The sequence below is a fragment of the Gigantopelta aegis genome, chromosome 6 (genome assembly GCF_016097555.1).
Source record: "Gigantopelta aegis isolate Gae_Host chromosome 6, Gae_host_genome, whole genome shotgun sequence".
In the NCBI taxonomy this organism is placed as follows: domain Eukaryota; kingdom Metazoa; phylum Mollusca; class Gastropoda; order Neomphalida; family Peltospiridae; genus Gigantopelta; species Gigantopelta aegis.
In genome coordinates, this window is record NC_054704.1 from 69,787,828 (window position 1) to 69,806,477 (window position 18,650).

General features: G+C 35.1%; 1 protein-coding gene across 3 annotated transcripts in view; it reads left to right on the forward strand.

The window, feature by feature from the left end:
• The window catches only part of LOC121375299 (Krueppel-like factor 4), a 65,313-nt gene that overhangs the window by 11,346 nt on the left and 35,317 nt on the right, over positions 1-18,650 (forward strand). Inside the window, exon 3 of one of the 3 annotated variants that reach the window (XM_041502679.1) lies at positions 697-736. In XM_041502679.1, coding sequence (XP_041358613.1) covers positions 697-736 — 40 coding nt within the window. The other 2 variants (XM_041502682.1, XM_041502681.1) reach the window with 2 other exon arrangements.

Below are 18,650 nucleotides of genomic sequence, written 5' to 3' on the forward strand. Positions count from 1 at the left end.
CTGGGACTGGGTGATTGTGACAACCTGTTATGTACACTGGGACTGAGTGATTTAAACAACCTGTTATGTACACTGGGACTGGGTGATTGTGACAACCTGTTATGTACACTGGGACTGGGTGATTGTGACAACCTGTTATGTCCACTGGGACTGGGTGATTTAAACAACCTGTTATGTCCACTGGGACTGGGTGATTTAAACAACCTGTTATGTACACTGGGACTGGGTGATTTAAACAACCTGTTATGTACACTGGGACTGGGTGATTTAAACAACCTGTTATGTACACTGGGACTGGGTGATTGTGACAACCTGTTATGTACACTTGGACTGAGTGATTTAAACAACCTGTTATGTACACTGGGACTGGGTGATTGTGACAACCTGTTATGTACACTGGGACTGAGTGATTTAAACAACCTGTTATGTACACTGGGACTGGGTGATTTAAACAACCTGTTATGTACACTGGGACTGGGTGATTGTGACAACCTGTTATGTACACTGGGACTGGTTGACTGGGACAACTATTATAACATGTTATACTGAAGATGTGTAGGTTTAATTTTAAATACTTCTTTACTTGATGTCAGTGCTAATGGTAGAATACCAACTGACTTACTTAATGTCCACAAAGTGATGTTATTTTTCTCAGTTTCTCGTTACAAATCAGATTGTGTTTGTTTTGTTCTTCAGCTCAGACAAGACCGGTTCCAGCAACAAAACCAGAAATACTGTAAGTTGATTCTACGTCATATTCAATTAAATCTGCTCAAGTAGCGCCCAGGATTTTATTCTCAAATATCTGTCTGTCTCAAAATCTGACAACAGAAAGATTACTATCTGAATAGTTTGCAAATGCTTATAAAAACATTTATTTGTTTGATTTTAACATTTCTGTCGACAATAGTGTAATACCTGTATGTACATAATAGCAACTAATAATTAAATGTCTGATGTGTTTGTATTGTATTGTAGCCAGACGTTTTAAAACATCGTATTTTATTGTTGAAAATGACTTGATATATGGTGCAGTCAGTGGATCCACACAACTGTACAACCACCCACGTACATACACTAACATACTCTGAAGCTATGTTTACAGGTTGTACTATACCAAATAAAATCCCATAGGCGACCATGTTAATGTTTGTGCTTAAAAAAAACTATATGCAATATATCAACCAAACTGTGATCCATAAATATCAGTACTACAACCCCTACCTCAAAGTATTAACTGAAGAAACTGGTACCTTTCGTGGCTCATTTTCAGTATAACCAGATGTTTTTACAACACTCCTAGTTTTGCACAAAATTTGAGTACTGGTTTTTTTACAGGTACCCCATACTGGTATATCAAAGGTCATGGTATGTGCTATCCTGTCTGTGGGATGGTGCATATAAAAGATCCCTTGCTACTAATGGAAATATGTAGCGTGTTTCCTCTCTATGACTATGTCAAAATTACAGAATGTTTGACATCCAATAGCCGATGATTAATAAATCAATATGGTCTAGTGGTGTCATTAAACATGATCCTAATGCTTGACATGCACTTGCCAATTAACTGTATTAGTATTAGATCTATCAGGCATTTAGAATCATCCATAAAGTATGTATGGATCAGGTTGAATGATAAATGCCTTCATAGGATAAAGCCAATATCTTAAGGCATTAAGGGGCCGTCCATATAATATATACAGCATTTGTTTATGGTATAGTAGAACAGCCCAGTCTTTGCAGCCGATTGTGAAACACGACACTTCATGTACATGCAGGTCCCTTTGTGCATGTAGACCCATGCACTGGGTGTTATTGTGGTGGCCACACCCACTTGTTGGCACCCTGCCAAGCAAGGATTGATCACCCCCCCCCTTGGTCTCCGGCATGCCTGGCCAGGTACCAGGGCTGGAGTGCTGCATGGGTGGACAATGACTGCCATACAGACACAATGTCACATTCCCTTTTCGAGGTAAACAGCCCATTGTGTTCTGTTCACTCTGTCGACATGAAGAAAACGTGTTATGTTGATTGTCATATTGATTACATATACAGGTGTCTTTTTCGCTGTTGTATGTCAAGATATGTACGTACACACCACTTACACCAACTTGGCCACACACACCAACTTACACATATGATATATTTGATACAAGAAATAGAAAACCCCAACCAGAAGTAGGTACTGAAGGGACACTGAGTACAGTGAAACCCCTCTAAACTGGACACCCTTGGGACCAAGACAAATGTCCGGTTTTAAGAAGTATCTGGTTTAGAGAGGTTAAGTTCTGTCCAGGTTTTTGGAACAAGACTCTGTAAGTCTTCCGGTTTTGGGGGAATTCCGGTTTACAGAGGGACCGGTCTTGAGAGGTTTCACTGTATATAAGTTATAAGTTATAGCCTAGATCTAAGTTAAAAAAAAAAAAAATTGTTTTGTTTAACAACACCACTAGAGCACATTGATTTATCAATCATTGGCCATTGTATGTCAAACTACCTCACAAGTGTTGCAGTATTATTATATTATAACAGTTTGTTCCTACAGCTGTATGAGTTGTATGATTGTACACCAATTTTTTTTAATTTGAATTGAGAGACAGTTTAGAATGTGATATTAGTATTTTCGTAGCTTTTTACCATTTAGTTTGTTTGTTTAAGGGTTTTTGTGGAGGTTTTGTACATAATTATAGAATTTGTATTGTAATGTAAATAATATTTTTTATAATGTTACTTGTATGTTACACCCAATTTTTTATATTGATGTGTCATCAACCCCTTCCTTCCTTCTTTTCTTCCTTCCTTCCTTCCTTCCTTCCTTCCTTCATTCATTCATTCATTCATTCATTCAATCAATCATTCATTCATTCATTAATTCATTCATCTATTTGATCAATTTGTTTATTCGTTCATTCTTTTTATTCACTCATTCATTCAATCATTCATTCATTCATTCATTAATTCATTCATCTATTTGATCAATTTGTTTATTCGTTCATTCTTTTTATTCACTCATTCACTCACTCATTCACTCACTCATTCACTCACTCATTCACTCACTCACTCACTCACTCATTAATTCTGTTTTGTTGGAAATATCTCCAACTGAGGGTTAAAAGGAATGTTTGTTTTACTGCTCATTGTTTAACCAGCATCTCCACGACAGGAAGGATGGAGTTTGTCTTGTGTCACCCTCCCATTGGTCTGACACATGTAAGTCATACTTTTATTTTTAAACCTGATTTTCCCCCACAGTGTAAGCAAGCAGTGATGGGGCACACTGGCTGTGTCACATTTTGATGTAATCATCCTGTGCCAAATAGAACAAATATGTTTGAAAATAGAAATATGGATGTTTTATTTATTGATTTGTATCAGGGTTTTTTTTCTTCACATCCAGTAACCCATGTGTGTTCTTGTTATGGTGTAATTAAATGATCAATTAATTCCTGCATTAATTAGTTACTTAATTAACTTATATTAATTAATTAATTAATTCAGCAGTGATGCTGCTAGTGTTACTCATACAGGACAGCACATATATACCACCATCATTACAGTGATCCTACTTTTCCTACTTTTTCCTATTTTTTTGTCTTTTTCCTATTTTTCCTACTTTTTCTTCAGAATACCAAGTTTTTCCTTCTTTTCTTTGTTTCAAAATGCCGCAAATTGTTGTTAAAGTGTGCATATCGCTTGTGTGATTATAAAAGTTAACAGTTATGGCAATATTAAAAAAAAAAAAATTGCCTCAAAATTTAACTCAAATTTAATTGTTAAATGTTAATTTTGCCATGTCTAAATAAGTATATCGATTAATGTAGTGTAGAAGTCTTTTAAGTGTTTTCTCAATAACACCACTTTTTTTTTTTATGATATTCGTTTACCCAGTATGAGCTTGAATAATGTTGCTACGTATTGTTTCAGTCCTACTTTTGCCCTATTTTCCCTACTTTTTGTCCTACTTCTGTCCTACTTTTTCATAAGGGTGTACTGGACAGCCTATATAGTATAGACCCTCGCAATGACAAACATTGAGGGGAGTGATTATTTGCTCCCCGAACTTATATTACGTAAGGCTTAGATTTAAGATAATATCATATTGAGCATCGATGTTTAATCCTTTTGTAGTACTGGGTTTTTTTTTAAAATTCATATGCTAAGAGGAGATAAATTTACTCCTTGAACTAGTTTAGGGGAGTATTGGGGAGCACGATTGATAGCTCCCTGCAAACGACGAGGTCTGTCACCACTATTGTAAAGCAAGCCAATACCCAGTGATATGAAGAGTACCTGAATCACTGGCTTAACTATATATTGGTCACGACTTTACAGTTACCTTGGTGGGCAGTATAGGGGGCAGGATGTACCCAGTGGTAAAGCGCACGCCTGATGCACCATCGGTCTAGGATTAATCCTCGTCGGTGGGCCCATTGGGCCATTTCTCGTTCCAGCCAGTGCACCACAACTGGTATATCAAAGGCCGTGGTATGTGCTATCCTGTCTGTGGGATGGTGCATATGAAAAGATCCCTTGCTACTAATGGAAAAATGTAGCGGGTTTCCTCTATAACTGTGTCAAAGTGACCATATGTTTGACATCCAATAGCCGATTATTAATAAATCAATGTGCTCTAGTGGTGTCGTTAAACACAACAAACTTCTTTTTTTTGTGGCTAATATTGACTGTAAATCGGAGGGTATCAAGAGATTTGTTTTACTGGAACTCCCCTTTACACAAATCAACAGTCCCCCCACCCCACCAACCTCCATAAATATGACAGTATTAAGAAGGTTGCTCCATTAGTATTCCTGCCACTACCACCCCAATAACTGCTTATCCTAAAAGATACTTGAAATCTCAGTTACCTAGATCAGACTTTAATAGATACGGTGCATATAAATTTATTGAAGTTGTTACTACAAAAAAACTATATTGACTGAGTACAAGACATTTCATCAATAAGAAAATTGCAAACATTGTTTTGTTTAACGACACCAGTAGAGCACATTGATTTATTAATCGTCGGCTGTTGGATGTGAAACATTTGGTAATATTGACTTAGTCTTAAAGAGGAAACCTGCTACATTTTTCCATTAGTAGCAAGGGATCTATTATATGCACCATCCCACATCCTTTGATATACATGTACCATTTTTGGATGCACTGGCTGGAATGAGAAATAAGGCAAGGAGCCCACCAAAGGGGATCGATCCTAGACTGACCTTGCATAAGGCCAGCACTTTACCACTAGGCTATGTCCCACCCACAGACGATTGCAAGTAAATCTAGATTGCTTTGTAGAGACTTGTCAATAATGAATAAGTAAAAATCAGGCTATTGTGTAATATCCTTGTCACACACACCTGATTCACTATAACGTGTACCCAGTTTGACCAATGCCAGATTTCCTGTTTGTATTATATTACATGTATTTATACTTTTGTTTAGATTTTAATAATAAATGTTTAAGATAAGAAATCACCTGTGATTGAATAAATTGACCATATAGAATTCTGCATTTACTTAAAAATGAGACTGTAATTTGAAACAATATTTAAGCCTTCACAAACACCTGTTTTCCACATGTTGTAACATATTCTTTGACCCCATTAAGCCATGAACATTGAATAATACATGCACATTGTATTTAGGTTGATTGATTGATTTTTTTTAAACAAGAAGGAAAAAATGAAAAGGATTAATAGTATTTTGAATTAGCCCGGTTTCACATAGTTTTCAAATATGCAGTCTGAACTAAAATATATGAATCCAATATAAAGCGCTCGGCTGATGTGTGATCGATCTAGGATCAGTCAATTGGGCTATTTCTTGTTCCAGCCGGTGCTCCACCACTGAGGTAAGTTCAGTCAACAGTTTGTTGCTAATGTTCGCTAGACTGGTTTTTATGCTACACATTAAACTGAATTACCACGTTGTGAATCAGTCAAATAGTTTGCAAACATTAGTGAAACGTTTACTGGCTGATCTTGGGGCTGGTGTAACAAACCCTGTGGTATGTACCATCTTGTCTGCTGAATGGTGCATATTAACCTACTTTTGATACATTACTGCACGGGTGGGATGTAGCCCAGTGGTAAAGCGTTCGCTTGATGTGCGGTTGGTCTGGGATCGATCCCCATTGGTGGACCCATTGGGCTATTTCTCATTCCAGTCAGTGCTCCACAACTGGTGTAACAAAGGCTGTGGTATGTACTATCCTGTCTGTGGGATAGTGCATATAAAAGATACCTTGCTGCTAATCAAAAAGAGTAGCCCATGAAGTGGCGACAGCAGGTTTCCTCTCTCAATATCTGTGTGGTCCTTAACCATACGTCTGATGCCATATAACCATAAATAAAATGTGTCGAGTGCGTCGTTAAATAAAACATTGCCTTCCTTTCTTCCATCATTACGGCACATAAAAGGAAATCCTTGTCCAGAGCATATCTACATATCAAATTCATATAAGATCATCACACCTTGTATGCAAGTACAATTTGGAATGGCGATGTATCCCATTCCATAACTACTGTGACCTACTTTTCACATATTGATGCACATTAAAGGAAATCCTTGTCTGGGACATATCTTCCTTATCAATCCTACCGGCCTCGGTGGCGTCGTGGCAGGCCATCGGTCTACAGGCTGGTAGGTACTGGGTTCGGATCCCAGTCGAGGCATGGGATTTTTAATCCAGATACTGACTCCAAACTCTGAGTGAGTGCTCCGCAAGGCTCAATGGGTAGGTGTAAACCACTTGCACCAACCAGTGATCCATAACTGGTTCAACAAAGGCCATGGTTTGTGCTATCCTGCCTGTGGGAAGCGCAAATAAAAGATCCCTTGTTGCCTGTCGTAAAAAGAGTAGCCTATGTGGCGACAGCGGGTTTCCTCTAAAAACAGTGTCAGAATGACCATATGTTTGACGTCCAATAGCCGATGATAAGATAAAAAAATCAATGTGCTCTAGCGGCGTCGTTAAATAAAACAAACTTTTCCTTATCAATCCATATAGGATCATTAAGCCTTGCATGTTGGGACGGTGGTGTGTGGCTGCTTTTGATGGGCGTATCATGTACCTCACTGATACTCTTGTTTTAATACATGTATGTTTTCTAGTGGAGCATGACCTAAACCCCTAGAAACTTTGATCATCACAGGGTAAAGTCGGAACCACATTGTTAAAAATGAAATCACACAGAAATCTTTAAAAAACCATTACAGTGACACAGATTGCACATACTAGATGATAACTATGTCACCAATATTGACTTCGCTGAGATCGCCTAGGGCAAAAAGCATGTAATTTTGTGCCTGCTGCCATTTTGCCTTTTTATGGAATACTCTTCAAGAGGGGTGAAGGGACATACTGTAATCTGTCAATGTCATAACATGCATCATGGTATAAAAGCAATCATTTTGACATCACATTAATTATGTCACATATTTTTGAAGACTTCCACCCCTCTTGAAGAGTATTCAATAAAATAAAAAATTGGCAGACATCGAAAAATTGCATGCTTTTTATCCAAGGAAATCTGAGCAAAGTCAAGATAGGTGACATGTTTATCATCTAATATATGTGGAATTTGTGTCATTGTGATGCTAATTTCACGATTTCTGTCTGGACAAAATGTTGGTAAAATCTATAGGTAATTAAATGTAGGAAAATAATTTATCATAGTTGTTAAAGGCATATACTGTCACAGATTTAAGGAACTATTTCTCTAAAAATTGATGATAAGTGATAATTACATTAATTTTTGGAAACCAAATCTAGCTATCACATCACCTTAACTGAACCATGATGGAGTGAAATCCATATCGACCCTCTCGGCAATATTAGTTTTTGAATTATGGACCATTGCCATAATTAATTAATTTTTACATAATAGCATTAGTAAGTGGAGTATGGTGGTTACATAGATGGCTGAATAAAGTACATTTAGGGACAGATCAATTTTATATTTGTTTAGGTAATACTTTGTTAGGCCATTTAATAGGTCAGTGGTCTGTGACAATATGCCTTTAACAATGTGTTTCAGACTTTAGACCTCCCCTGCAAAATTTCATGCTCTCATGCTTATTCTGTAACCCTATTTCTAATGTTTTAATATAGTTGGGATTAAAGAAGTTAATCTTTTAAACTGTTATAGACACAACCCCACCAGACCTGTCAACCTTTAGTCAAGAGAAAGCAGGAGGTGTGTGTTGAAAAAGCAGGAGATTGTGTCAAAAAGCAGGAGATTTTTTAAATTCACACAATTTAACCCAAAGTCGCAAGATTTAAAAAAAAACATTATTACAATAAGTTATATGAATACTATATAATGTCATATATACTTCTTAACTTTAGATCTTGGCATTAAAAAAAAATAAAAAAATAATAAACTTGTTTTTTTTTTGTTTTTTTTTTTAAAGTTTAAATATTATTATGATTTAATACATATTTAAAAAAAAAAAAAAAAAAATTATCCAAAAATGTTAAGAACATGAACAAGAAATAAAAAATTTAATTAGTACATTTACGGTATTACACTTACAGCCTTACAGGTTGCGTTAGATTATCATTAAATTTTGTGGTTAGTGTATCTAAGTACCAAAGACAAATTTATATAAATCTTATAAATTAATATTCAGTTTTTACTATAATGAGGAACGGTGGCGTGGTACTTATTTAAAATCATTATAATGATGCAATAAACATTGTATTTTCATTAATCATAAGTAAAACCTCATTACGGACATCGTGTGAAATATACCGGAATTATACCCATTTCCGTGAGTAACTTTATGTCAATGTCAAACACAACATTTTTTAATTGTACAAAAATAATTTCTTGAAGAGTACCCTTATAACCAACATTTTACTGCACAAACATACAAAATTAACTGACACAAGTATGTTTATACAGCTAATTGGTCTTTTCGTTGTCTTGCTGTGACATGTAATTTTAACATGCATCGTGTGTATCGCTGTCAACTCGGAGTCTGGCAGTTCAGATTCGTCATAGTTGCATTATGTAATCCAGTGGGCAGACATTTTACAATTCAGAGGTGTTAATAGAACTAAATTGGATAGTGTTTGGTTTTTTATATGCAACACTGAATGTCAATACACACAGCCTGTTGAATTAGCGGCAACACGCTTCGTAGCCATTACGATGACAACAAACATAATAACACGTCATTTTATAAACTCCATGTGCTTTTTTAACAATATAAATAGGCTATCCCACAATTCTCACTTCGGCAAAGGTTAAACAGTCGGGACAATTCGGCCTGTTACATTCTCAGAAACCGAAAGTAGTCGACATTTTCCGAATGAGAAAAAAAAGGTAGAGTTACTTCCTTTATGTTATTTTGACAAAACAGGATCGATTTTTTTTTATGCTTACAAAAATGTCATTTAACAGGAGAAACTGTCTCCCGCACAGGTTAAAGGAGATTTGATCAAATACCGGGAGACTCCCGCGGAATCCGGGAGGGTTGACAGGTCTGAACCCCACCCCAATTTTTGGACCATGTTTCTCTTAATATTAATTTATTAATAATGTAGATTTACAAGAAAGTATATTTTGTTAATTTGTTTATTAATATTAATGAAGTTTAACTGTTGTCTGATGAAACAACTATATTAATCTCTTTGGAATAGCCCATTGGGTTATTTCTTATTCCAGCCAGTTCTCCACAACTGGTGTAACAAAGGCTGTGGTATGTACTGTCCTGTCTGTGGGATGGTGCATATAAAAGATCCCTTGCTGCTAATCAAAAAGAGTAGTCCATGAAGTGATGACAGTGGGTTTCCTCTATCAATATCTGTGTGGTCCTCAACCATAAATCCGATGTCATTTAACCTTAAATAAAATGTGTTGAGTGCATTGTTAAATAAAACATTTCCTTCCTTCTCTTTGCACTGTGAAAGGCAGACTACTAATACTACTAATAAATAATAAGAACTAAGAAGCTTTTGTTAGTAAAACTTTTTGCCTCTTCCACACTGGTGTAACAAAGGCCGTGATATGTACTATCTTGTCTGTGGGATAGTGCATATAAAAGATCCCTTGCTGTTAATCAAAAAGAGTAGCCCATGAAGTGGCGACAGCAGGTTTCCTCTCTCAATATCTGTGTGGTCCTTAACCATACGTCTGATGCCATATAACCATAAATAAAATGTGTCGAGTGCGTCGTTAAATAAAACATTGCCTTCCTTTCTTCCATCATTACGGCACATAAAAGGAAATCCTTGTCCAGAGCATATCTACATATCAAATTCATATAAGATCATCACACCTTGTATACAAGTACAATTTGGAATGGCGATGTATCCCATTCCATAACCACTGTGACCTACTTTTCACATATTGATGCACATTAAAGGAAATCCTTGTCTGGGACATATCTTCCTTATCAATCCATATAGGATCATTAAGCCTTGCATGTTGGGACGGTGGTGTGTGGCTGCTTTTGATGGGCGTATCATGTACCTCACTGATACTCTTGTTTTAATACATGTATGTTTTCTAGTGGAGCATGACCTAAACCCCTAGAAACTTTGATCGTCACAGGGTAAAGTCGGAACCACATTGTTAAAAATGAAATCACACAGAAATCTTTAAAAAACCATTACAGTGACACAGATTGCACATACTAGATGATAACTATGTCACCAATATTGACTTCGCTGAGATCGCCTAGGGCAAAAAGCATGTAATTTTGTGCCTGCTGCCATTTTGCCTTTTTATGGAATACTCTTCAAGAGGGGTGAAGGGACATACTGTAATCTGTCAATGTCATAACATGCATCATGGTATAAAAGCAATCATTTTGACATATTAATTAGGTCACATATTTTTGAAGACTTCCACCCCTCTTGAAGAGTATTCAATAAAAAAAAAAAATGGCAGACATCGAAAAATTGCATGCTTTTTATCCAAGGAAATCTGAGCAAAGTCAAGATAGGTGACATGTTTATCATCTAATATATGTGGAATTTGTGTCATTGTGATGCTAATTTCACGATTTCTGTCTGGACAAAATGTTGGTAAAATCTATAGGTAATTAAATGTAGGAAAATAATTTATCATAGTTGTTAAAGGCATATACTGTCACAGATTTAAGGAACTATTTCTCTAAAAATTGATGATAAGTGATAATTACATTAATTTTTGGAAACCAAATCTAGCTATCACATCACCTTAACTGAACCATGATGGAGTGAAATCCATATCGACCCTCTCGGCAATATTAGTTTTTGAATTATGGACCATTGCCATAATTAATTAATTTTTACATAATAGCATTAGTAAGTGGAGTATGGTGGTTACATAGATGGCTGAATAAAGTACATTTAGGGACAGATCAATTTTATATTTGTTTAGGTAATACTTTGTTAGGCCATTTAATAGGTCAGTGGTCTGTGACAATATGCCTTTAACAATGTGTTTCAGACTTTAGACCTCCCCTGCAAAATTTCATGCTCTCATGCTTATTCTGTAACCCTATTTCTAATGTTTTAATATAGTTGGGATTAAAGAAGTTAATCTTTTAAACTGTTATAGACACAACCCCACCCCAATTTTTGGACCATGTTTCTCTTAATATTAATTTATTAATAATGTAGATTTACAAGAAAGTATATTTTGTTAATTTGTTTATTAATATTAATGAAGTTTAACTGTTGTCTGATGAAACAACTATATTAATCTCTTTGGAATAGCCCATTGGGTTATTTCTTATTCCAGCCAGTTCTCCACAACTGGTGTAAAAAAGGCTGTGGTATGTACTGTCCTGTCTGTGGGATGGTGCATATAAAAGATCCCTTGCTGCTAATCAAAAAGAGTAGTCCATGAAGTGGTGACAGTGGGTTTCCTCTATCAATATCTGTGTGGTCCTCAACCATAAATCCGATGTCATTTAACCTTAAATAAAATGTGTTGAGTGCATTGTTAAATAAAACATTTCCTTCCTTCTTTTTGCACTGTGAAAGGCAGACTACTAATACTACTAATAAATAATAAGAACTAAGAAGCTTTTGTTAGTAAAACATTTTGCCTCTTCCACACTGGTGTAACAAAGGCCGTGATATGTACTATCTTGTCTGTGGGATAGTGCATATAAAAGATCCCTTGCTGTTAATCAAAAAGAGTAGCCCATGAAGTGACGACAGCGGGTTTCCTCTCCCAATATCTGTGTGGTCCTTAACCATATGTCTGATGCCACATAACCGTAAATAAAATGTGTTGAGTGCGTTGTTGAATAAAAAATTTCCTTCCTTCTCTTTGCAATATGAAAGGCAGACTACTAATAAATACTAAGAACTAAGAAGCTTGTATTAGTAAGAACTCTTTTTGCCTCTGTAATAACCCACAGCTAGCTGACTGTGTGAAAACAAAGACTGAGCAAATTACCAGATTACAGTGGTCCATCTATCACTAGATATTTACAGAACACACCCAACAGGGCTTGGCCATTGTGCTGCAGCTTGTCCAGAAACTGGCAGTTAGCTATTAGTGTGCTGTGATGTCACCAGGGGGCGCTCATCTAAATACACATGATCACCTCCGCATGGTCTTAGCATGGTCTTAGCGCCAACTCAGCAGTGGTCTTCTTGTAGCATGCTAGTATATACCGACAGTGCAGACTTAATTTCTGCCAGATAATAATTTTGATGTTAAATAATAAAAACAAAACAAACCATAAGTGCTCCTACAGTGAAATTGGATGCTGCATTTCATAAGCTTTGACAAATTTTAAACAGCATTTCTGTCACTATCTGTCATCTATCTAAAAAATTATAAAATATAAATCCATTAATTTAGAATATTTTCGAGAACGTAATTTTACCCTCCATACCCTCTGGCAGAAACCGTGCAGTGTGTTACGCACGGCATCATTACACTGATCGCAGCAATAAGAAACCCTCAAGGCATACATGAGTGCACTTGATATTGCATTATTAATATCTATAGTCACAACAGTGGGAATTAAGCCACTCAAGCATACACTGCATGCCGTTCACATTGCGTTGTGTCTTCCATCACGACTGTATACCTGTACGTCTTAACTGTCCATCCAGAACAAATGTCTATAGGAATGAGATAATTGGCGCTTTTTAAAGGGTAGAGAAATTACATTAAAATGAAGCACGCAGCAAAGCGTTAAAGTATGTAGCAAACATCATATTGAACGGCATTTTGTAAGATTTTATCAAACGTGGGAAACAGGGTTGTACACTTAGTGGGGAGGGAGGGAGGGAAGAATGGAGCACTTGTTAGATTAAAAATTCAATTTTTTGTCTAACCAAAGATTATTATTACAGTGCCTTGATTTGGGTTTTTTACTTCTATTTCCCTCTCCCTCCCCCCTCCCCCTCCCCCCGCCCAGTTATCTTGAACTGTGGTTATGGCCCTTAATGACAGTTTAAGCATTTGCTGGTTCAAACTGAAAAAACTGCTTTATTCATAATGTGTGGGTGGGATGTAGCCCAGTGGTAAAGCGTTCACTTGATGCGTGGTCAGTGTGGGATCGATCCCCGTTAGTGGGCCCATTGGGCTTTTTCTCACTCCAGCCAGTGCTCCACAACTTTTATATCAAATATTCATAATATAGCTCAATGTAGGTCTGCTCCTTTTGATTGATGGATCTCGGGGCCCTTTGGGATCAACAGAGTGCTCGCCTGAGTCGAACGGTCATATCTACTTGGTGGATGCATCTTCTGATTGTTTCTTTTTCTTCTGTCCTAAGCAACTGATTTATCAGAAGATGGTGTCCTGTGCTGTCCTGTCTGTGTGAAAGTGCATATAAAAATTCCTTTCTGCTAATGGAAAACTGTAGCAGGTTTCACAAATGCCAAATGTTTGACATCGAATAGCCACTGATTAATCAATGTACTATAGTGGTGACATTAGATAAAAACTAACTCTAACTTTAACCTTTCTTCAATCCTTTTGATTTTTATCCCATTCCCATCTTGTCTGAAGGTACATTACGCGTATGTAACATAAATTACACCTTGCTGCTATCTAAAATAAGCAACTGGACGCAATTACCATATTTATAGCATGTCACTCGTTAAACTAGGTGCTGAGATTGTGTTATTTTTCACACGAACCGTGTTTCTGTTAGCATATCTTTTACATAATGATAAATTATTTTGTCATAAATCGTTACAGTTTAAAATTAAAAGGTTGAAAACTTCAGGAGTACCAAAACATTTTTCACATCTTAAAAAAAGTTCATATGTTTCAAAAAGTGTTCTAAACTGATTTTTGGACAATTGGAGCCTTAATGTAGTACACAAGATGTGTATTGTGGTTGGGTAATTCATCGGTTACACAAATATTATTCACATAATAATGTGTTATTTACATTAAACAAACCCACACATTTTGTAACCACCCATTAAACAATGTGTTGAGATGTTGTCACAGTCGCTCTATTCTTTATAATATTGATAATGACTTATTTACATTAGCCAACATATGACACTTAGTAGTAACCACCTATTAAATAATGTGTTGAGATCTTGTCACAGTCGCTCTATTCTTTATAATATTGATAATGACTTATTTACATTAGCCAACATATGACACTTAGTAGTAACCACCTATTAAACAATGTGTTGAGATGTTGTCACAGTCGCACTATTCTTTATAATATTGATAATGACTTATTTACATTAGCCAACATATGACACTTAGTAGTAACCACCTATTAAACAATGTGTTGAGATGTTGTCACAGTCGCACTATTCTTTATAATATTGATAATGACTTATTTACATTAGCCAACATATGACACTTAGTAGTAACCACCTATTAAATAATGTGTTGAGATGTTGTCACAGTCGCACTATTCTTTATAATATTGATAATGACTTATTTACATTAGCCAACATATGACACTTAGTAGTAACCACCCATTAAACAATGTGTTGAGATCTTGTCACAGTCGCTCTATTCTTTATAATATTGATAATTACTTATTTACATTAGCCAACATATGACACTTAGTAGTAACCACCTATTAAACAATGTGTTGAGATGTTGTCACAGTCGCACTATTCTTAATAATATTGATAATGACTTATTTACATTAGCCAACATATGACACTTAGTAGTAACCACCTATTAAATAATGTGCTGAGTTGTTATAATAATAATGTCTTACATTTATTAATTTATATTCCTACTTTACTTTATATTACACAAAAAGATAAAAATAGCAACAAAAACAACAGCAAAAACAACACCCCCAGAAAAAAAATAAAAATAAATAACCCCCCCAAAAATCCCACGCCCAAAAACAAAACAAAATAAGAAAGAAAGAAAAAAAAAAAAAAAAAAGAAGCAAAAAAAGAACCTGTTTGTTTTAATGTACTAATTTGAATGGCACAGGCAACAAATGAACTACATACATGTATTATACCAATAAAAATAAAATATTTTAATGTTAACCTTTTACTGCAAACACTATCAAATTATAGCCCGTAATATAAGCTGCTGAAACAAATGTCACGAAAGAGAGACGCAGCAGCGATTGTCTTGCTGTTTTAACTACCAAAGGTGTGGCCGTGTTTTTTTAAAGATGTCCAACTTAGGAAACACAGCAAGGGTGTGCCGCTGAAGAACTCCGATAAAGTTGACGTCTGAACGGGCTGAACACCGGGGTGGGGAGGACACACTGCATGTGGATGCCTCCTCCAGCTTTCCCGAGGAATTCCGAATGTTTGAGATGCTAATGTCCCCAGAAGCGGCACTATTGAATCGGGAGATTGAGGCAGGGATGTAAACTTTGTCATTTAGGTCAGTTAGCTTTGAGCCAGGGCTGTACCAGTGGGTGGAGCTCATAGCCATCTTTTAACCTAGTGGTGGAAGCAGATGTATGCATGCCTGTGCTAGTATGTGTGTGAGTGAGTGAGATGGAAAGGGAGAGTGTAGCAGACGACACTTTTCATGGATGATTTCCACTGATCTGCTGCAGATCTATCTATGGGTGTTAATTAGCTGAATCTTTTTATCTTCTTTTGTCAAATTTGTGTAACAGTCTCTTCAAATCTTCACTGAGTTGGTGAGTTAGTCTATTATTGTCTTATTTATTAATTTATTATTTACTATAATTATATTTATTTCAATCTGATTTATTATTACTAATAGTTTTCTCCAAATTCTTGCACACATCATTTTTGCATTTACCATAGTTTGACACCCAATAGCTGATGTATTTTTTGTGCTGGGGTGTCGTTAAACATCTATTCTATTCTATTCTATTCTATTCTATTCTATTCTATTCTAAAATATTGCTGTATTTGTGTTATTTTAAAAATTTATTATATAATATTATCTTTATTTCAATCTCATTTATTTTGACAAATAATTATTTGTAAAATCTTGCAGTGTTCACATTTTTATTTACATCTCATTTATTTTTTCTAATTATTAATTATACAGATTTATTTATAAATAATTATTTATAAAAGAATTTTTTTAAAAGGTCTTATTTTAGAATAAGCATTTTTCTGTGTGAACTAATTGTTAGTTAATATTTTAAATAATATTTGAGTTTAAAATTATCCTCTAAGAAAATCTGTCTAAAGATCAAATTTTAGAATAATGTTGTGAAATAGGAACACTGTTTTAATTATTTTAATGAATTATATACCTGTGTATATCGCAGTAGTAGTGAACTTACCAGCATAAGATTATTATAACAACAAAATTTACTTTAAAAAATAAACAAATTGTCAAGAAATATTTTATTATATGAACATTTATTTTATAAAAAATTCAAAATATATATTTGTTGGGTTTTTGTGGGGGGGTTTTCATATCAAATAAGAAAGTTATAAATAAGATTTACTATGATTTAGACAGATTAATATTAGGTGTAATAATTGTGAAACACAACTTCTTATGTTTATGCAGATGATAGTTTTATATATTCTGTGAACATTTTAGTGTGGATGTTCTAAAAACCCAGATGAATGTTACAAACTCAGTGTTGATATGTTAATCTGTATAATCCAGTGCTTAGTATCCAGCCAGTGCACCACGACTAGTATATCAACGGCTGTGGTATGTACTACCCTGTCTGTGGGATGGTGCATATAAAAGTTCCCTTGCTGCTAATCGAAAAGAGTAGCCCATGATGTGGCGACAGCGGGTTTCCTCTCTCAATATCTGTGTGGTCCTTACCCATAAGTCTGACACCATATGACTGTAAATAAAATGTGTTGAGTGCGTCGTTAAATAAAACAGTTCCTTCCATTGCTTAGTACTATATTCTTATTATTATTAGTCCCCTACCAGTCCAACTGGATGTGTTTTTTCAAAATGCCTTGAGATAATCAGCTGACATTTTGTGTATAGCTTTAGCATATACTATTAGAGATCAAGTTTGACTTTCATGACGATTTATCAATTTTTTACAGAGTTATGACCCTTGAACTTAGGAGATATGGAAATTTGTTTTCTGGAATCTTTTCCCGAATACCTCAAGATATTGTTGCAGATCAAGTTTGACTTTCATGGCGATTTACCCATTTTTGATGAAGTTATGGCTTGAACTTTTTTTTCCCAGAAGGCCTTGAGAAATTAAGCTGAAATTTTGTTTATAGCTTTATCATATACTGTTACAGATCAAGTTTGACTTTCATGGCAATTACCCATTTTTAACAGAGGTATGACCCTTGAACATTTGTTTTCCAGACTTGTTTTGCAGTGTCTGAAGATATTAAAATGAAATTTTATATATAGCTTTATCATGTACTGTTACTGAGCAAGTTTAACTTTCATAGTAATTTGCCCACTTTTCACAGAGTTATGGCCCTTGAATTTAGGAGATGCCAAAAATTGTTGGTCCCAGTAGTGGACATGTATTGCTTTAGCAGTACTCTCAAAAGGCTTGTTCATTATTATTATTATTTGATATTATTGTAATGACATGATGCTTTATGAGACATATATCATGTGGTTTGGTGAAATTATCGAGCTCAGTGTAATGCAGATGGCCTGAAGCTTTCATTAAAGACATTTTTGTGTTATTTTCGGAAATTGTACACATATTCGCACTTATAGTCCATCCCACATGGAATGCCTTTTTTCATGCTATAGAGTTTTTACTACAAGTTATGTACGTCTGAGTCGATTGATTTGTAAATTAGACATAAAAATAGTATATTTTTGTTATTTCTGAAAACCTTTTGCTTTTCTTCTTATGTCAAACCAAACTGAAATTATTGATCAAAAAGATGTTTACAGAATGATGGGACAGACTATAGATAGTACACGACTAATCATACTGGCTGCCGTGCAGGAAACAAAACATGCACAAACTTGTTTCACAACTTCCATATTGATACAGCATATGTGTGTAAAAACATGTATACATTTAAATATTAAGACTTAAAAATTACATAATTTTTTTTTTTCTACTAAGTCTTAAAGTTATGAAAAAAAGAAATTCAAATTAATTAATCTTTATTAGTCTTTTACACTTTTAAAATATTTTTTTTATTATTATTAATTTTTTTTTATCCCACTGGCTCCTTTCCTTGCTATTCTTTCTATCCTTTAGTTTCTTACTACTAATCTGGCAGCTCCCATCTTTTAACTTCTTAAGCTGTCATCCTCCACATCCCAATCCTTGTC